Source organism: Schistocerca gregaria, chromosome 3 (assembly GCF_023897955.1).
Source record: "Schistocerca gregaria isolate iqSchGreg1 chromosome 3, iqSchGreg1.2, whole genome shotgun sequence".
Taxonomy (NCBI): domain Eukaryota; kingdom Metazoa; phylum Arthropoda; class Insecta; order Orthoptera; family Acrididae; genus Schistocerca; species Schistocerca gregaria.
This window is the reverse complement of record NC_064922.1, coordinates 368,906,478-368,928,468: the sequence shown is the minus strand read 5'-3', so window position 1 is coordinate 368,928,468 and position 21,991 is coordinate 368,906,478. Positions and strand designations below refer to the sequence as shown.

At 43.8% G+C, this 21,991-nt stretch overlaps 1 protein-coding gene across 1 annotated transcript in view; it reads right to left on the bottom strand.

Moving 5' to 3' along the window:
• LOC126355374 (uncharacterized) overlaps window positions 1–21,709 on the bottom strand; it is a 38,504-nt gene extending 16,795 nt beyond the window's left edge. Inside the window, exon 1 of the mRNA XM_050005669.1 lies at window positions 21,047–21,709. Coding sequence (XP_049861626.1) covers window positions 21,047–21,709 — 663 coding nt within the window. The remainder of the gene's footprint in view (window positions 1–21,046) is intronic.
• Between the last annotated feature and the right edge of the window lie 282 nt (window positions 21,710–21,991).

Sequence of the window (21,991 nt, the reverse complement as noted above, 5' to 3'; positions counted from 1 at the left end):
GTACCTAGTGTCTTACCTTCATTAATAAAATTTCAACATAAGGATGTAGTAGAAATCTCAATAAATGACAAAAGCAGAATGTGAAGGAAAGACTGCAATTAATTTATATTTTAGAGCACCATAAAGAGTTAACAGCTGTTTATCAGCTACCACCAGCACTGACTTAAGGCCCAAACATCACATTCAACTGGTTGGGGTGCCAAGATGAGAGGGATGCCATAGGTGCCCAAGTACAAAATTGTATACAGGATGTATCATAGTAGAGAAAACTAACATAGGTGAAAATATAAGATAATTGACGCATAAAAAGATACAGAAAACAGGGTTCTGGTAATGACCCGTTTGTGAGTTTATTGCAAAATTGTGGTCACACACCACCCCTGACTTCAGTTTATATTATTCTCCTAGTTAGTATAAGTGTATATGAAGTATTCGATTAAGTGCCCATCTAATTGGGCTCAAATTTCATCTGAGGCCTAACTTAACAAGAAATGCAATACTGCTTCAGCATGTTACATGTTACAGTTTACTGTATACATGTACCTATTAAAGGAGGTGTTCCATGTGTCAGTCTCACATTCAGAGGCAATATTGAGGTAGAATTGTTTCAAACAGCTCTTGAACAACTCAGGAGTCTTGACAAGTCTGTGCAATTTTCTCTTCTAGTTCTTCAACTGCCGTATATCAAGATCCATTGTATATGCTTCACTTCTGAGGTGATCCCAGGCATTAAAAAGTAGAAGAATGAGGCCAAGTTACCTTGGTGGCCAAGCAGGGCTGGTTTAAGGTCTAAGTGAGACAACTGGTCAGTTGGGACACCCCTAGTACAAAATTAGTATGGAGGGTGTATCACTACTAACAGCAAGAACAAACATATCCAAATATTTATATTCATTTTTAAAGATCATAACCAGAGCTCAAGGAATGGCACTAATGTATGAGGGAGGGAGCTTACACGGAAGAATAGAAGGCAGCTTATGTGGAAGAATAGAAAGGGGAGCAACAAATTATATGGAGTGTACCAGGAGGAATGGTAAATATTGATGGATTTGATATAAACAATCATTCAAAGCAAAAAGGTCTAGTTAACATGAGCATGCTTGCCATAAGAACTATGAGCATTTCTTCATCTTCGATACTGTGAAACACATCTCTTCTGCTGAACAAGTGCTCATAGCTCATAGGGTATGCAGTTTAAAGCCTTGTTTATTAGACTTCTCTAATTCAAAAGATCTTATTTATGCTTTTCCTCTGTCCAGGTATGGTGAAGAGCAAATATCTTTTTGCAAGACTGAGGAGAGACAACATCAATTACTATGTCAGAAGTGAGTTTGCTGGAAATGAATTAACTTTTTGTATTACCAGAGGAAGCCACAGTGGCCATTTCTGTGCATGCACAGTCTGCAGCAAGACACAGTCATTGACGTCACTGATTTGCTCATGATGTGTTGGCGGCTGGTGTACACACAATCACATGTCATCACCCACAACGAGTGGTCGATTCTCACCAGAAAGCGCTCGCATAAAATGGGCCTTCGCTCTGCTGTTAGAGACATGTCTATGTAGGGTAGACCAGGGCAATGCCGACACCTGGAGTAATGCCGACACGATAGGTTTTAGTTGCATTTTGATAGCAGAGCGCTGCTGCGTAGTTCTGCGCCCTTGTGGGCGACACCACAACAAGCACTCAGTGTCTTTCTATCTTCTACACATGCCAGTAGTTTTGTGGTATTTTATCTTAAAAATTTATAGTTTTCGGTGTAAAAAATGACTTCTGAACAAGTTAAGGTAATACTCCAATCATTTGTGTCACTAAAATACAGCATATACAGCTACATATTACATATTTTAACGAACATTTTGGTATAGTAGTTGTAACATTTCAAAGTGTGCAGTAGTCTGTAGGATTTGGTATCCGCCATCTTGTCCCTCCGGGAAACATCCCAGGCAATATCGACAGGGTGTCGGTATGTCCCCATCTGTTCTGATATTTTATAGGGGATTGTTAATGCCTAAAAGTTTGTTTTTATTGTATTCCAGATGGTGAGATCGAGATGAACAAACTCTCAAAAGGGCATTTGAGGTAGTTGAAAGTGGTAGATCAGTAAAGAGCATCGCCGTTGAATTAAGAATGCTCAGAATTACGCTACATGATCGTTTAAAAACAAAATCAGCAGCCAAACCGGCGTTGGGAAGAAAAGCCAATTTTACACCCCAACAGGAAGCTATTCTAGCTGACCATATAAAACAATTGTCAAACCAATTCTATGGTATCACATTAACAGACTTACGCCTACTTGCATAAGACCTTGCAGAAAACTTAAATATTAAGCACAGCTTTAGCAAAGGAACAAAAATGGCAGGTGAGGACTGGGTGGCTGGTTTCCACAAAAGGAACCCTACCTTAAGCATAAGGCAGCCTTCTGCAACAAGCCTTAACCGAATTCTGGCTTTTAATAAATCTTAAGTTGATTTATTCTTTTCAGACTTGGATGAAGTATATCAAAAACATCAATTTAGGGCAACAAGAGTATTCAATATGGATGAAACTTGGATATCAACAGTTCAAAACCCAGGAAAGATTTTAGCCCCCAAAGGCCAATATCAGGTAGGCTCTGCAACGACTTGGGAATGAGGGAGGAATATTACGTTAGTCTGCACTGTCAGTGCTTCTGGGATTTACATCCCAGAAACACTTACATCTATCCCCGGAAGCAGATGTCTCCTCAGTTGGAAAAAGGAGGGCAAGCTGGGGCCATTTATAGATGTTCACATAACTGATGGTCAAATGAAGATCTTTTCAATGATTGGCTTAAGCACTTCAAAGAGAACGCCAAAGCAACCAAGGAAGACCCTGGGTTATTAATTATGGACAACCATGGAAGTCATATCTCTATAGATAGCTATGAGTTTTGTAGAGCTAATTATATTCACGAGGTTTCTATACCACCACATATGTCACACAAATTGCAGCCTTTAGATTTGGCTTTTTACGGTCCTCTCAAGATAGCATACAACATTCAGTGTGACAGGTTCTTAAGGGCTAATCACTTCGAGAAGATATCAGTTTACGATATTGCTTTGATCTTTAATGAAGCTTACAAAATCATCGCAACCATGGAGAAGGACATATGAGGATTTGGTGCAGCAGGGATCTTCCTGCACAAACCAGGTAAGTTCAGTGATTTGGATTTTATCTCTGAGAACAGAATCCAAACTCCAGCCATCATTGACCCAGAAAATGTTGATGAACCAATGAATGGCGATAGTGTTCACGATGGGAATAATGCAGTCACTGATGAGCCTACAAACAGAAATCAGGCAAGAGCTGAAAACTCACAGCATTCCTGAAAAAAAAAACACCAACTTGAATTTGACTGGACCTTATGCTAATTCAGTAGCTTGCTCCTTGAGGTCTGATCCTGGAACAACACCTTCTCCAAAAACCTCTCAGGATACAACTCACTTCAGAGAAGCCTTAGAAGCTTTATCGCCTATGCAACAACAGCAACAACAACCTCACGATGGTATCAAACAAAAAGTTGACAGGAAGCAACATTCCATTATTATCACGTCTACGCCCATGAAAACTATATTGGAGGGAGGACAGAAGAAAAGAGTCATTAAAGATATGAAAGCTAAACATAGATTAGAAAAGGTAATTGATGACCCAAAGATTATTCCAAAACTTAAGCTTTTGAAGAAGTCAGGTCAAGTCGAGGGTAAACTCAAAATAAAATCAAGGACTACCAAATTCAAGGCCACATCCAAAGACAAAAAAAGAGGAAAATGTGCAGCAGAGTTATTTCTTTTGAAGAAACATCTTCTAAAGAAGAAATAGATGAGTCAACATTATGTGACGATAACGAAATGGATGACGGAATAGATTTATTTTCCAAAGACAGTGAAATGTGTTTAGTCTGTGAGGAATATGGCATTAAAACTGAACTGTAGTATCGGTGTGTATTTTGTGGGAAGTGGGCACACGCAGACTGTAGCGGCTATGACTCTCCTGAAAACTACGTTTGTGACTTTTGCTCCACTTCTTAAAATCATTTGTTTTCTTTTCAGACTTATTTGTCATATTTCTTTATCTATAGTCATGACATACTATTGTAAGTATCATATATAACTTTGTACAATATACATTTTATTGATATACATTCATGTTTTTATTTGTCACTAATGTCGGCATTACCCCAAAGTGGTGTCGAAATTGCCCCGGCGGCCGGGGAAATATTGACATCCAGTAGACGCTGTTATATACGTAATTAGTTTAACAAAACTATATTTTTAATGAAAGCAGAGATCCCCAATTAAACTTTAGGTACCTCAATAAAAAACGTAACAAAATCAGTAAAAATTTAAAATGTCTTAAGGTGTCGGCATTGCCCCAGTCTATCCTACTACTTAGCTTGCAAGGAAAAAAAAATTCGTGAACACGAGATTTATATTTATTTTCAAACATTGCACCACAGAGTTCCAGGAGGGCACCTAATGTTTGCAGGAGGTTTTGGCGCAAATGCTATGTTGTTGATATGGGGAAACGTTCTTCTATTGGCCTTGACGACCACATTCTGCTCTCCCATTGGCTGCATCAGACTTGACACGGAGACACATGCCAACATTTGCACTACATTACAGACAAATGCAGAAAGTGTAGGGCCTTTGTTAAGCCCGTTTTACACTAGCAAATCGTGGTGAAAATCGGCTGCTCACTGTGAGTGTGTGTCACGTGCTTGCGTGTGAAACAGCCACTAGCCACGTCAATGACATCAATGATTCTCGCCCTTGTCGGTCATGTTATAGTGAAGGATATTGTGCCTTTTTGGGTGGTTTTTTCATAACAGTGTTCTCCTACAGGAGACACCAAATATCTGATCTGTAAGCAAAAAGCTATTTGCGTTTTATGGTATATCGACATTATGTATAAATAAAAACGTAAACATATGAACGTTATTTAACGAAAATTGTTTTAGCAGTGAAAAATTCAAATCTGTTTAGCGATAAAAATAATTGTTGATGTTATTTGCCACTTAAAAGAAATCAAGGTGTGAAAGATGAAATAAAACGGTGCTGCTTACTGATTACCATATAAATATTATTTGAAGTGTTCTTAAGTATGTACATTTCCTCGATCAAATGCAATCTGAAAAATAAAATATAAAATTAAAAAAAAAAAAAAACACGATCCACAACGGAATTATCTGAATAGGACAGGAATCAGTAGACGTGATGTATATGTACAGAGAAACAAATGATTGCAGATTCGGAAGAATTGGATGATTTATTCAAGAGAAAGAGTTTCACAAATTGAGCAAGTCAATAAAACATACAGGTCCACCTATGGCCCTTACGAAGCACTTATTCGCCTTGGTATAGATTAACAGAGTTGTTCGATGTCCTGAGGGATATCGTGCCAAATTCTGTCCAATTGGCGCGTTAGATCTTCAAAATCCTGTGTTGTTTGGAGGCCCCTAGCCCATAATGCTCCAAACCTTCTCAGTTGTGGAAAGAGCTGGCGACCTTGCTGGACAAGGTAGGTTTTGGCGAGCACAAATACAAGCAGTAGAAATCCCCGCCTTGTGCGAGCGGACGTTATCTTGCTGAAATGTAAGCCCAGTATGGTTTGCCATGAAGGGCAACGAAACAAGGTGAAGAATATCGTCGACGTACAGCTATGCTATAAGGGCGCCACAGACAACCACAGGGGTCCCCGTTTGAAAATAAATGGTGCCCCAGACATTCACACTTGATTGTCGGGCCGTATGGCGAGCAACAATCTGATTGGGATCTCAACGCAGTTGCGTGCATTTCCAGACACGTCTTCTGCTTGGAATGTCATTGCCGGCCGCAGTTGCCAAGCGGTTCTAGGAACTTCAGTCCGGCACCACATGACTGCTACAGTCGCAGGTTCGAATCCTGCCTCGGGCATGGATGTGTATGATGTCCTTAGGTTAGTTAGGTTTAAGTAGTTCTAAGCTCTAGGGGACTGATGAGTGAGATGTTAAGTCCCATAGTGCTCAGAACCATTTGAACCATTTAGAATGTCACTGACTGAAGTGGAATTGTTTTCAGTGATGAGTCCTTCTTCGAACTGAGTCCTGATGACCAGTGGAGATATGTCTGCAGACGCTCTGCACAGCAGTGGAATGCCAGCCTGAACGTCGCCCAGCGTATGGCCTAACAGCCATGAGTAATTGTCTGGGGTGCCATTTCACTTGATAGCAGGACCCCTTTGCTTGTCATCCGCAGGGACCTTACGGCACAGCAATACGTCGATGATATTCTACGCCCCATTTGGTTGCCCTTCATCACAACCCATCCTGGGTGTACATTTCAAAAAGATAATGCTGGCCTGCACACGGCGAAAGTTTCTACTGCTTGTTTTCATGCTTGCATATCCTACCTTGGCCAGCAAAGTCACCAGATCTCTCTCCAATCGAAAACATCTAGACCATTATGGTTGAGGCTCTCCAACCATCTCACGATTTGGACGATCCTATCATTTAGGATGGCATCCAACAATTGTGCTAATCAATGGCAAGCCGAATAACTCCACACGTAAGGGCCAGACTTACCCAATTTGTGAAGCTCTTTCTCTTGAATATATCATCCAATTTTTCTGAATTGTAATTGTAGTATCGGCCGCAGTCCAATCGGCTATACTTTCAAATTACATGTGCCACTAGTTATGCCTCCTCGTTTTGTACAGGCGCCACCAGGGCATGAGAGCACTGCCACGAACAACTACATCACCGCCAATGAGATGCCAGCATCCACTCTCCAGAGTTCCAGCAGTGGGTGTACTTAAGTTCGAAAATTCATATACTGACCCCAATTTATGTTTGCTAGTTGAATAACATTTACAGACTTTCATAGTGTCCAGGGCTTGACATCTGCTGAACAGATATTTTATTGAAAAGTGACAGATTTATAAATCTTCTGTAACACTATACAAGGTCTGTTCCATATGTAACGCGACCAAATTCATAAAAAATCATTTATTGAATATATTCGTACAAATAATAAAAAAGTTTCAAAATAGTACCCTCCTGTGTTGCTACACTTCTGGAGGCGATGTTTCCATGCCTGGAAGACATCCTGGAATGCCCTTTCCGGAATGTCCTTTGTAGCTGATAACATGCACCTGGATGCTTTCAATTGTGTCCCAATGTTTTCCTTTCGAGACTCCTTTTAACTGAGGAAACAAAAAAACTGGGGAACCAGTAGGGTGTTGGTCCTGGGCAGGAAGTCATTGACAATGAAGACACTGTGACTCCGCGTGTTGTCATGGTGAACTTTCCATGTGTCCTTGATGTCGCTTCAACAGCGCGAGACCTTCCTTTTCCGACTTTCGAGCACTTCCAAGTAGGCAGCTGAGTTCACTGTAGTCCTGGTAGGTACGAATTCGTGGTGAACAATGCCTCTGATGTCAAAGAAGACAATGCGCATGGTTTTGATCCTGGACTTGCTCATGCGTGCCTTCTTGGAACGGGGCAACGATGGGGTGTGCCACTCTAAACTCTGCCTTTTTGTCTCAGGGTCGTACTCAAAAATCCACGACTCAAATGAGGATCATTTTCACATATTTCCAACATTTCTCGGCACTGAAGTACTCACCTGTGCTTGTGTTCATCAGTCAACACTTTTGGGTCGAGTTTGGCACACACCTCTCTCATGTTCAAATCTTTGGTCACAATGCAGAAAACGGTTGTTTTTGACTTGCTTAACGTTTGTGCTATCAATTGAAGGCTCAGCCATCTGTCAGAGTGCAAAGAAACGGGAATGCATCACATTTTCGTCGACTCGTGGGGTTGATGCCCGTCCATTGCGAGATTCGTCGGTGATCTCCTCCCGGCCCTCCATGAACGACTTGTGCCATCGGAAAGCTTGTGATTTGGACAAGCAATCAGGCCCAAAGGCATGCTGAAGTAACGTAAACGTTTTGGTGGCGGACTTCCCAAGTTTAACGCAAAATTTGATAGCGTACTGTTGCTCTACAGAATGATCCATTGTGCTGTGTTACATAACTCAAAACAGGGTTGACGAAAACGCACGTCTTGACTCTTCGGCAGTTCGCAGCCGAATGAGACAAAGAGCGTTTTGAAGCTAACACCTCCATCCACTTAGCCCAGCCGGTTACAACACGCTGGACCGAGCGAGGTGGCGCAGTGGTTAGCACACTGGACTCGCATTCGGGAGGACGACGGTTCAATCCCGTCTCCAGCCATCCTGATTTAGGTTTTCCGTGATTTCCCTAAATCGTTTCAGGCAAATGCCGGGATGGTTCCTTTGAAAGGGCGCGGCCGATTTACTTCCCAATCCTTCCCTAACCCGAGCTTGCGCTCCGTCTCTAATGACCTCGTTGTCGACGGGACGTTAAACACTAACCACCACCACCACAACACGCTGTGGTGTACCGTTGCATCAAAAAAAAAATTGGCCGCATTGCTTATGGAACACACTCTGTATACCTCTACATTCAAATCTCATGTTAGCAGATGCTGCAGTCTACAGCAACAAAGTTATGAATTATTCTTACTATTTAATGTTAGATGTAGAATCAATTAATATCTGGATTCTTTGTTCATGAACGGCATATGTTCCTTGCTCCTGTATTCGCTAAAGAACCACAAAGCATGCAAGGAAGTTATAGCACTAATCATTTATTTGTCTGTACATGTACATCATATCCACTGATTTCCATCTCATTCTGATAATATTTTCATGAGGTGTCTATTTATTTTTATTTCTTTATTTTTAGTGTAAATATGCTGTGTCTGCAGTCATATGGTGCACAGCTAAAACACCAGAGGGGTGTCACCAAGCAGACAATCTTCTTGCCTGGTTTTCTCAAAGTTCCAAGCAGCCACACCAGGTCGCACTCATAAACTCAACCTTTTATAGCTTCCAGCACGAGATATCTAAATACACTCCTGGAAATGGAAAAAAGAACACATTGACACCGGTGTGTCAAACCCACCATACTTGCTCTGGACACTGCGAGAGGGCTGTACAAGCAATGATCACACGCACGGCACAGCGGAAACACCAGGAACCGCGGTGTTGGCCGTCGAATGGCGCTAGCTGCGCAGCATTTGTGCACCGCCGCCGTCAGTGTCAGCCAGTTTGCCGTGGCATACGGAGCTCCATCGCAGTCTTTAACACTGGTAGCATGCCACGACAGCGTGGACGTGAACCGTATGTGCAGTTTACGGACTTTGAGCGAGGGCGTATAGTGGGCATGCGGGAGGCCGGGTGGACGTACCGCCGAATTGCTCAACACGTGGGGCGTGAGGTCTCCACAGTACATCGCTGTTGTCGCCAGTGGTCGGCGGAAGGTGCACGTGCCCGTCGACCTGGGACCGGACCGCAGCGACGCACGGATGCACGCCAAGACCGTAGGATCCTACGCAGTGCCGTAGGGGACCGCACCGCCACTGCCCAGCAAATTAGGGACACTGTTGCTCCTGGGGTATCGACGAGGACCATTCGCAACCGTCTCCATGAAGCTGGGCTACGGTCCCGCACACCGTTAGGCCGTCTTCCGCTCACGCCCCAACATCGTGCAGCCCGCCTCCAGTGGTGTCGTGACAGGCGTGAATGGAGGGACGAATGGAGACGTGTCGTCTTCAGCGATGAGAGTCGCTTCTGCCTTGGTGCCAATTATGGTCATATGCGTGTTTGGCTCCGTGCAGGTGAGCGCCACAATCAGGACTGCATACGACCGAGGCACACAGGGCCAACACCCGGCATCATGGTGTGGGGAGCGATCTCCTACACTGGCCGTACACCTCTGGTGATCGTCGAGGGGACACTGAATAGTGCACGGTACATCCAAACCGTCATCGAACCCATCGTTCTACCATTCCTAGACCGGCAAGGGAACTTGCTGTTCCAACAGGACAATGCACGTCCGCATGTATCCCGTGCCACCCAACGTGCTCTAGAAGGTGTAAGTCAACTACCCTGGCCAGCAAGATCTCCGGATCTGTCCCCCATTGAGCATGTTTGGGACTGGATGAAGCGTCGTCTCACGCGGTCTGCACGTCCAGCACGAACGCTGCTCCAACTGAGGCGCCAGGTGGAAATGGCATGGCAAGCCATTCCACAGGACTACATCCAGCATCTCTACGATCGTCTCCATGGGAGAATAGCAGCCTGCATTGCTGCGAAAGGTGGATATACACTGTACTTGTGCATGCTCTGTTGCCTGTGTCTATGTGCCTGTGGTTCTGTCAGTGTGATCATGTGATGTATATGACCCCAGGAATGTGTCAATAAAGTTTCCCCTTCCTGGGACAATGAATTCACGGTGTTCTTATTTTAGTTTCCAGGAGTGTAGTCCGCTGCATGTGCCAACAGTCATTTTAGCTGGCAGAGAGGACATTGATACCTGGAACTACTTTCTGGTTTCGCCAAAGAGATTGCATGTACAAGATCGTTCCATGCCCCACAGATAAACTTTGATGCACTGCACACACTCAGCCATTTCACGCAGTTGCTGCTCCAGTTCACGCAGTTTCATTTCAACAGTTCACAGTCGCAGTTTATCAGTTTGCCTAGCAACAGTTCCAGCCTGTATTATCGACCACTTATGCATATCATCAGCTGTCAGCGCTATAGCCAGCTTCTACTATCGAGTAATCGTTGTACAGCAAACACTGAGTTTCTAAATGAATTTTAAATCAGAGTCAGACTTAAGCCTAGTTTACACGACGACACTAGTTTGCAGGCAACTGTGCTACCAGCCACTGTGCATGCTCACCGTGCGTTTGCGCAACTCGTTGGTGAAACTAACCACTTTCGGCGTGTTCCAACTTTGGCGACACTAGCTGCATGAGTTTGAGGTTATGTAGTTCGTAGAGTGTAGACAAACTGAAATATGAAGTGGGGAACTGAGAATAATGTTCGATTTTTGGATATCTATTCTTTGCAGAGATGTTTGTGGGATATCAGTGATACTGATTACAAAAATAAGCAACATATTGCTGCCGCTGAGACTGTCATAGATGGTTTGACAATATCTGAGCTGCAGGGCAAAATTTATGGAGTTAGGAGTACATGTACAACTGAATTAAGAAAAATACAAGCAAGTGTAATTCTAGCTGTGGCAATGCTCTCGTCTACAAGACTAAAATCCCATCGTTTGAGTTGGCTAACTCTTTGCTAAGGAATATTGCTGACAGGAGTGAAGGCTATACAGATTCAAGAAGCTGCATTCTTTATTCAATGTTCATCTATTTAAATCGTCACTGCAGTGCTCCCCATTCACATATGTTAGAATTTTGAAATATTGTCATGTACAGATCTATCCACAAGAGAGTAGTTTGCATTAATGTGGCCTGCTTCGAAGAATTATTGTTGCTAATGTTAATAATTATTACTGTTAATGTTAATAAGTATTGGTGTTAATGAAATAGCGTCATCACCAACTAAAACCGTATCTCATAGCATGCCGAGTTTTCTCAATTGGATTGCACCCAATATGATATGTAATTTCTGTTCTGGCGACAGTACTTCACGCATTGCAGTACCTTTATTCCTTATTGCATAATTAACTCTATTTAGAACAAACGTGAATAGTTCTGGTGGAATTATAAGATAATTAAAAGAACTTCTTGGAGCTTCCGTTATAAATTATTTCAGCAAGGATGCTGAGCATCCGAGCTGGCGTCTTTTCTTCATACAGTCACAAATCGAAACACGTTTGTTAGTTTTTTCTTATGCAGCGATTCCATGCAACAAGCTTTAACTCCATCACAACTCGTGCGACGTGCAGCTGCCAAAACTTTCATTTCAGACACGGATCAGGGACCGACAAAACGACGAAACTGAAGTGTATTTTGGTGTCTCCGTATCTACAGTCATATATGAAACCACTTGCGTGCAACTCATTCCACGGAACGTGTGGCGCAACCCAATGTGGTCGTGTAAACTAGACTTTATAAACTCTAGGGTGCAGCAGTTTAGAGGTGTCTGCTAGCACTGGAAGTTAACCCCTTCAGGTCGAACTCGCTGCTATTATAGAAATGGATTTTGTGATTTCCTGTCTTGTTAACCTTTATGTGTTGTTTTCTTTGTTTTCGTGACACACTGAAAAGGTTTCACGAGGTCCTGGTATTTTTCCCCCTGTTCTCGTACAGTAAAGGCGAAATGTCTACGAGCAAAAAGCTATTTACGTTTTACAGACAAAAAGCCCACGCCAGGCATAAATGAGAAAGTAAATAGACAAACATTTTTAACTAAAACTACTTCAACAATGAAAAATCAGAATTCTTTGACAAGGAAAGTAATTTTCGATGTTATTTAGCACTTAGCAAGAAAATAGATACAAAAGATAAAGTAAAAAGGCGCTATTTACTACGTTCTAGATATTGTTTTGTGTGTTTGCAAGCATATATTTTCTCGAGCAAATAAATGCATATGTTTTGAAATGTTTGCACGACACTTTTCCTATTCCTTCAGTTATTTGAAATGTAAATTTAGGACACGACTTTGATGGAATGCTCACTATGAATTTTGCTTAGGTCATCAATAAACACTGATATCATTGCTTTTCCCAACGTTTTGAAAATGTTTCCTTCATAAACTCAATTTCGCCGTCCAGGTGCAAACTGTTCGTCACACAGCTTTCGCGACACACACGATTTTGGCTCCAACGTGTACACGAAAATGAATACTCGAGACAGTCGGAACTCAGTGCAGGAATAAAACGCCGCGGTGCTGTGGTAGACTCCCCTGTCTCGAATAGTCAACTGAAACAAGAAAGTCAATCGTGTAAAAAGGCGCTGTAAGCAGGGTTTCTACTGGCGTGAATTTCTTACTCGTGCATCCCCCCCCCCCCTCCCTCTCTCACCGCCATTAGTTTTACAAGCAAATTAGCGTTTCCACACGCCATAGTTGGAATCGCTGCTTACGCGACTTTCAAGATGATGATGAAGTCCCATACTCCGCAACAGAGCGTAAGGGACGATGCGGGAGACCCGCAGCACCGTATTGGGCAAGGTCCTGGTGGAGGTGGTTCGCCATTGCCTTCCTCCGACCGTAGTGGGGATGAATGATGATGATGAAGACGACACAATACCATCTCGAGGCAGGCGAAAAATCCCTGACGCCGCCGGGAATCGCACCCGGGACCCCATGCTCGGGAAGCGAGAACGCTACCGCGAGACAACGAGTTGTGTACGACTTTCAAGCAGACGATAACTACAATTATTCGTGTAGGAGTTTTGCAGCTTTCAGCTGAAGGGCTTATAATAACGTTGACGAAGAAAAAAGTGACCTACAAATGTTGGACATGGAAACGGGTATCTCGTAGGAATCGTTTGGGAACATCTAATACACTAATAAGCGAGTTATCTGCGAGGACGATGTTTCATTTGAAACCGTTTTCGATATAGTAAAATCAGTTTCGAAATCATGTTGAATCTTATTTCTAGCTCCGTGCAGACCTGTAATACATATATGCTAGATGCATTACCAGTATGCATTAAATTACAAGTAGCCTAACATTGAAATATCTCACTACTGGAGTCACTACAATGTTATCTACCACACACTGCTTGTACATCGGAACATAAGATTTTTGTCTCAACATTTCATCTTTGCTTTTATTTTCAAAGTTGGTCAAGGTTCTGGTAGGTCACCGGTACTGTCAATATACTTTGGTCTTATGGGTATGGTACTTAATTTTGTAACCAAGCTTTGTACTGCTGTACAAATCAGCCATTGCTTAGTGATGCTCCAATGTATACACTCATATTTATGTACAACTTTAATGAGGGTTAAGAGTAGTTTTAAATCTCTAAAACCACAAATAAATTTCCCTATCGTCGTTATATTTCCATCGTTATATCTCAATGACTAAAACGAAAAATTGTTATCATTATGCTTAAATAAAAAATTCGTTTACAAAACTGAATGTTGTGCAGTAACATAAACCTCAGGTAGTTCATCCTCTCAGTACAATGATTTTAATCCATTTCCTTACTTCAAACGGTGGTGTGTTACTCTCTTACAAATAAATGATTATTAGGAGTAGCTGAATGCTAGAATGAAATTGCTGTCACACAGTTTCAGAATATTTTGTAACTTTAGAAAGTGTTTATTTATTTAAATCAAGACTAGGCCTATTGTTTTGGCATGATGCTAATTTTCATGTACACAAACAAACGATTTCTAGCTGTGCCATCGAACGAACGAAAGCAGAATAAGAGCAAATCTTCCTATCAGCAGTTGCTGAAGCTCGTACACGATTGTGGGGGAAAGAGACATTGTGCAAGGAAATTAAACGCCTTTTAACTTCTGTAACCAAATTGTGTGTTTCCACATCTAAGCTGACTTACCCAAGTGGTGGTGGGGGAATGTAAGTGTGAGTTCTTTGTGCAGGCGGACACCCACATGTAGACTTTTTTTGCCTGAATGAGACAAGAATCGATCGTGTAAAAGGTGCTTAAAGTTTAGCCAGAGAACCACGGGGTGAATCTCATACTAGGCACTACTGGTAACTCGCCCTTGGTTCAGAGCTACACCACTTGGAACGCTGCAAGTTTATTAGTCCATCATCCCACTTTCATATTGGCTGATTTCTAGTCTTCCATATCTGTTGTCGTTTACACTTGCTTGTATTTTTCTTAATTCAGTTGTATATGTGCTCCTGATTCAATAAGTTATGCCCTGCAGCTCAGATATTGTCAAACCATCGATGTTATGATCGCACATGATGGCCTCAGCAGCAGCAATATGTTGCTTATTTTTGTAATCAGCATCATATGCAGAGCACAGATATCCAAAAGCGAACATTATTTTCCGTTCCCCACTTCATATTTCAGTTTGTCTACACTCAACGAAAACACAAAGCGTCAAAACTCATGCATCTAGTGTCGCAAAAGCTGGAACACGCCGTAAGTGTTTAGTTTCACCAACGAGTTGCGCAAATGCGTGGCGCGCATGCGCATTGGCCGGTAGCGCAGTTGCCTGCAACCTTGTGTCGTCGTGTAAACTAGGCTTTATAGTCTTGCTGTCTAGAACACTCTTCCTTGCAAGTATTAAAAATGCGACAGTAGTGATGCAAACGTTTTCACTCGCTGTTAAAGGGTACAACAAGCAGTAAATTTTAGCGGAAATCAATGAAAATTGCGGTGGTCTCCATTAACTGCAGGAGTACGAAAAATGGATGGTAACAAAAACAGCGTACAGTACGAGCGATAATATACTTACAGTGCATCTATATCAGGCAGTTCACACACGGATTCATAAGCAGTAACAAATAGACATATGTCCACAGAATACCATGTGATGAAACCACACCCAATATTACAAATGAAATCAAAAATTAAGCTGAGTTTGAGCAACATATTTATGCTGCAATTCAGAGAATGTAATACGCACAATATGCTCATAATCAGGAACATAATTTCCACTTGATAAAAGCCTCATGGTGAAAATTGCGATATTGCGTTTTACAAATAAATACATTTAACTGTCAGACTACCAGACCCACCCATACCCATAAAGTATAGGTGAAAAATATTATCATATAGTACTAGTATTTCGAGAAGCATTAATAGGATTTTCGCGCAATATTTCTCGTATTCAAAGTTCACTGTGACGCCACCTGGAGCGCTGGTGTTGTTCTCTCTCTCAGTCTTGTAAAGATCTCTGTAAATGATCAAACTTTTATGTCAAACGTGCCCTCATCTATCCGCGGATTTGTCAAACAAGTCGGTACATGTACAAAGTTTGTCAATTTAACCTAACTTTGAAGCAGACGCTGTTCGTCTACATGAGTATTTTGACAGTAGTGAGAATGGCTACAAATGCAGACTAAGCAGTCCTAGCATTAACTCTGGCATTGTCTTTACGGAAGAAGAAGAAGACAACAAGAGGCTGGCCCAGAAAACAGATTAAAAACAATGATTTACCGACGAAAATCTGCTAAAGGAAATATTACTCTCAGAACCCGATGATTACATCAACGTTCTTTGAATGGGCAATGAAATTACAAAAACTCCTTAACTCTTCATAAAAGAGCAAACTTGTCTGTCGGATTTGCTGCAGATGGATCAAACAAGCCATACACGTACCAAGAAAGCTTGTCAACCTTACTTTCGATGCAAGCGCTTATCGTGTATAATGTATTTTGGCATTCGTGAGAATGTCTACAAATGCAGATAAAGTATTTCTAACACTGACTATGGCACTGTTTTTAAAGAAGAACAAGACGAAGAAAGCAATATGCTTGGCCATGAAATTGTTTAAAATGAGAGAAAAATATACATGAAAACCTGTTAACAGAACCATTGCAATCAAAATCTGATGATCACCTCAACTTTCTGAGGATGGACAGTGAAATATTTAATAACTTGTTTAGAGCTACTTCGCTTTCACATTGAAAAAGAAGACGCAAGTATGCGAAAGTTCCTTTTTTTCTTTTAGGTCCCCTAATGACAGTTCATTAAAATACCACAATGTGGGAAAATACAGCCCACATCGTCCATAGAACAACCGGAGAACATCATTTTCTTTTATTTCATTGCTCTTCCGCTTTATGTCACTGATTTTGTGGGTAACCTCTTCCTGCGTAATATATGGCTTGGGAAAGATGTACTATCTCTACCATTCTTGTAATTGTCAGCGCTAATTTGTTTTTATTCTTGATCGCAGTTTCTGTAGTTGCAGAAACTCACCATACAGTGAGATAAACTGTAATAATACAATTTTTCACTAAACATATGCGGCGTAACACCAACAGTAACAACGTCCGCCAGCTTGTCAAACTTTCCATCAATCATAATTTCTCGCAAACACGACCTATGTTTGACAAACACGTCAAACAACACCGTAGTCATATATTTGGCAAGTGTAGTTTGAACGTTTTCATCGTGCGGAGTCTGATGTTATATCTCGACGTCCTGTGATAAATCTCACAGAGAAATCTTGGTCTCTCTCTTCACTCGCGTTCCTCTGTCTGATACGATGCGGTTAATTGAGGCTAGGTTTGGTGCTGAATTAACTAATCTCTTTCGCCATGTGTTGACATCCACTTACATTTTATTCAATGACCTGTATTAGAAGCAGACAGATTGTGTTGCGATGAGTAGGCCGTTGACTCCTGTGGTCGCAAATTTGTTTATGGAAGACTTCGAGGAACGTGCATTGGAGTCGGCACCTTTGAAACCCGCCTGTTTATTTAGATATGTTGACGATACCTTTGTTGTTTGGCCTCATTGTAGGGAGAATTTGAATGTCTTTCTAGAACATGTGAACTCGATCCATCCAAACATTCGTTTTACGATGGAGGTGGAAGAGGATGGTTGCCTTCCCTTTCTTGACGTGTTGGTTAGGAGGAAGGATGACGGATCTTTGGGACATGCAGTCTACAGGAAACGCTGACACCGACTTGTACTTACAGGCTAATAGTTGTCAACGTCCGGCTCAGCGTGAAGGGGTACTTCGTACCTTGGTACACAGGGCACATGTCGTTTCTTACGCTGAGACTTTGCCAGTTGAGCTGTCCCATCTTGAAGTTACATTTCGTCAAAATGGTTATAGTGACAGACAGATTGAAAGTGCGTTGCGCTATCGACCAACTGTACATCGGGTGACTGATGATAATTCTGAGTAGACACTTAAGTCTACTGCCTTCTTGCCTTACGTAGGAAACACTTCCAAAAGATCGTTTTTATTTTACGGAAATACGATCTGAAATGTGTTTTCCGACCTCCATCTAAAATTAGAGTGCTTTTGACTTCCGTTAAGGATGATCTTGGTCTGCGTAAGGCGGGTGTATATCGTATTCCTCGTAGCTGCGGCATGGCTTATATTGGTCAAACTATCAGGACCGTGGAGGACCGATGTACTGAGCATAAACAGCACACACGATTACAGCAGCCAAGTAGATCTGCTATTGCCGAACATTACTTGGATACCGGTAACCCATGTTATACAGTATAATAACACCGAGATATTGGCATGCACGACCAGCTAATGGCACAGTGTTATTAAGGAGGCAGTTGAGATTAAATTAGCGAGCAACCTCGTTAACAGGGATGGAGGTTTTTGTTTAAACTCTGTTTGGAATCCGGCTCTCTCCCTTGTCAAAAAGAAGGGACAGAGTCAAAGGTACCTCACCTGCGAATTCGTAATCCCACTATCGGTAGCTCTGACTTTGGTCATCTTTGGTGGTACTGGTGTTCAGTGTGTGTTATCTTTCCTGCTTCAGTCGGAGAACCGAGGTTTTAAATTTTTCATGTAGGTCGCCTGTCCATTGCAGTTTGCCTTGAAGATGGTGGGGCGTACTCCCGCCGATATATCAGGATGGATGGCTGGAGAGGGTTTTAAGGGCGCACAGCGGCAAGGTCTTCAGCGCCCACTCAGTAACAGATTGAGACGGGTGTCAAGAAACGACTCAGAACAATAAGATTAAACAGAACGTAAGACACAGGAAACAAGCTTGGAAAACGATGTGCCTACCCACACGGAAGCGTGGGACGAAGCATGCCACCAGCAGTAAAACATGGACAACTGAGGAAGAAAGTGGTAGAGGGGGCTAAGGCAATATAGCAGATGGTAGTGGCTGGCTGAGAAGGGGAGGAGCCAGCCACTGTGCAGTATACTAAAATCTTCAGCCTAAAAGTTTAGGCCAGAGTCCAGACGCATCACAAAACTTTAAAACCCTAGACACACACGTCTCATCGTTAGCTAGAACACAGGGCAGACCCCCATCAACTTGTGCTTCTGCCCTTCCATCACAGTATAAAAATGCAGTCTGTTAAAATGAGCAGGACAGAGATGTGCACACCACAAGCATCACAAATCGGGGAATCCTCCCGCCGTAATAGAAAGCTATGTCTGAGAGGCCAGTGCCCAATCCGAAGACGTGCGAGGGTCACTTCTTCCCGCCCGAGCACCCGGCAGGAGGTACACCACGGCCGACTTGTTGAATTCACCAACTGCAGTTTATTGGCCGTCACCGCCAGTCATTCTTCCTCCCACAACTCCGTGCACTTATTGTGGAGTGCAGAAATGACAGACTGCAAGGGAATAGGACACTGGACCACATTCTGCTCTCTGCAGGCCTCCTCGGCAGCTCGATCGGCCTGTTCATTGCCCCATATTCCTGCACCCAGTAGAAGGACACCTCCATACCCCGCCGTTGGAGCCAGTACAGTTGGTCATATATCAGCTTGACCATCTCCTCAGTTGGGTACAGATTCTGCAATGATTGTAAGGCACTAAGAGAATCGGAGCAGATGAAATCGATTGCCCCGAACACGATTCATCCGCTCCAGTGCCTTCAGGATCGCGTGGAGCTCCGCTGCGAAAACGGTATACAGGGTGTTACAAAAAGGTACGGCCAAACTTTCAGGAAACATTCCTCACACAGAAATAAAGAAAAGATGTTATGTGGACATGTGTCTGGAAACACTTAATTTCCATGTTAGAGCTCATTTTAGTTTCGTCAGTATGTACTGTACTTCCTTGATTCACCGCCAGTTGGCCCAATTGAAGGAAGGTAATGTTGACAGCGGTGCTTGTGTTGACATGTTCTGTGAACGTTTCGGCAGGCATTGTTGGTGATGTCTTGATTGGGCCCCATGTTCTTCCGCCTACGCTCAATGGAGCACTTTATCATTATTTCATACGGGATACTCTACCTGTACTGCTAGAACATGTGCCTTTACAAGTACGACACAACATGTGGTTCATGCACGATGGAGCTCCAGCACATTTCAGTCAACGTGTTCGTACGCTTCTCAACAACAGATTCGGTTACCGATGGATTGGTAGAGGCCAATTCCATGGCCTCCACGCTCTACTGACCTCAACCCACTTGACTTTCATTTATGGGGGCATTTGAAAGCTCTTGTCTACGCAACCCCGGTACCAAATTTAGAGACTCTTCGTGTTCGTTTTGTGGACGGCTGTGATACAATACACCATTCTCCAGGGCTGCATCAGCGCATCAGGGATTCCATGCGACGGAGGGTGGATGCATGTATCCTCGCTAACGGAGGACATTTTGAACATTTCCTGTAGCAAAGTGTTTGAAGTCACGCTGGTACGTTCTGTTGCTGCGTGTTTCCATTCCATGATTAATGTGATTTGAAGAGAAGTAATAAAATGGGCTCTAACATGGAAAGTAAGCGCTTCTGGACACATGTCCACGTAACATATTTTCTTTCTTTGCGTGTGAGGAATGTTTCCTGAAAGTTTGGCCGTAGCTTTTTGTATCACCCTGTATTCATCAGGGTGAAAGTGTTACCTGGCTGAGTTCCCGGAAGTTGTTTGAAAGTTGTATGATTATATGATAGCGGAACAAACACTGGTAGCAGTTACTTCTGTAAAATATCTGGGAGTATGCGTGCGGAACGATTTGAAGTGGAATGATCATATAAAATTAATTGTTGGTAAGGCCGGTACCAGCTTGAGATTCATTGGGAGAGTCCTTAGAAAATATAGCCCATCAACAAAGGAAGTGGTTCACAAAACACTCGTTCGACCTATACTTGAGTATTGCTCATCAGTGTGGGATCCATATCAGATCGGGTTGACGGAGGAGATAGAGAAGATCCAAAGAAGAGCGGCGTGTTTCGTCACAGGGTTATTTGGTAACCGTGATAGCGTTACGGAGATGTTTAGCAAACTCAAGTGTCAGACTCTGCAAGAGAGGCGCTCTGCAGCGCGATGTAGCTTGCTCGCCAGGTTTCGAGAGGGTGCGTTTCTGGATGAGGTACTTATACCTCCCGAGGAAGATCACGAATGTAAAATTAGAGAGATTCGAGCGCGCGCTGAGGCTTTCAGACAGTCGTTCTTCCTGCGAACCATACGCGGCAGGAATAGAAAATGGAGGTAATGACAGTGGCACGTAAAGTGCCCTCTGCCACACACCGTTGGGTGGCTTGCGAAGTATTAATGTAGATGTAGAAACTCAGGTCTCAAAGCGTAGTTAAGTTTGACAAAATGTTTGATCGTTTACCGGGGACTCGACACAGGCCTCGCACCGCTGATACTTTGTTGTTCTGTGCGGGGGACGAACCTTCTGCGCGCGCAGCCTGTCCTGCTCGCGGGCGCGCGCCTCCTGCTCGGCCTTGCGCCGCAGGTACTGCTCGTGGCGCGCGCGCCGCTGCGCCACCTGCCGGTCGCGCTCGGCCTGCGCGTCGCGCAGCGCGCTGGCCCTGGCGGCCTCCTCCCGGCGCGCGCGCGCCGCCTGCACCTCCCTGCGCCGCTGCAGCTCCTGCAGGTGCCGCTGGCGCTCCGCTGCCTGCAGCTCGCGCTGCGCCCGCTCCTCCAGCTCGGCGCGCCGCCTGGCCGCCTCCTGCTGCAGCTGCTGCCGCGCCTCCTGCGCCTTCCTGCGCTGCTGCGCCTCTTGCAGGCGGTGCTGGCGCTCCGCCTCTTCGCGCTCGCGCTTCACCTGCTCCGCACGTTTCTTGACGAGCTCTTCTTTCTTCTTCTTGAGCTCGTCGAGGTGTTTGCGTTCCAGCCAGGAACTCAGCTGCCTCGTGTCCGCCGGCTCTTCGTACGTCCTAATTTTGCCCGTGGGATCGGGGACGGCTCGCACTAGGGCGGGCTGCAGGCTGGTGAGGCTGCAGCTGATAGCGGGGCCCCGGGAGCTGGCTGCGCGCAGGGAGGCACACTGGCTGGCGCTGCGCCGGCGCAACTTCGGCGCCGCCCTGTTGCTGCTGCTACTGCTGCTGGCCATCCTGCCTGTGGAAGAGCGGCAGAGGCGTCAGCGGCAGCAGCACAACGTTGAACAAGAGGACCACGCGCCAATCGGATATTTGTAATTTCTTATAACAGGTGGTTACAATTCAAGTGCAGCTACTCTCAGATGTCTGGTGTGGGCTGTAACTATCGTATGGTAGCGACATTTGGTAGATAAGTTACAGCGTTAGTGTGGAATCGATTTACACATTTAAAAAAAAAAATAGTTCCAATTTTGGCCGCCAGGTGCAAATCTGGCACAGTGAATACAACAAAAACA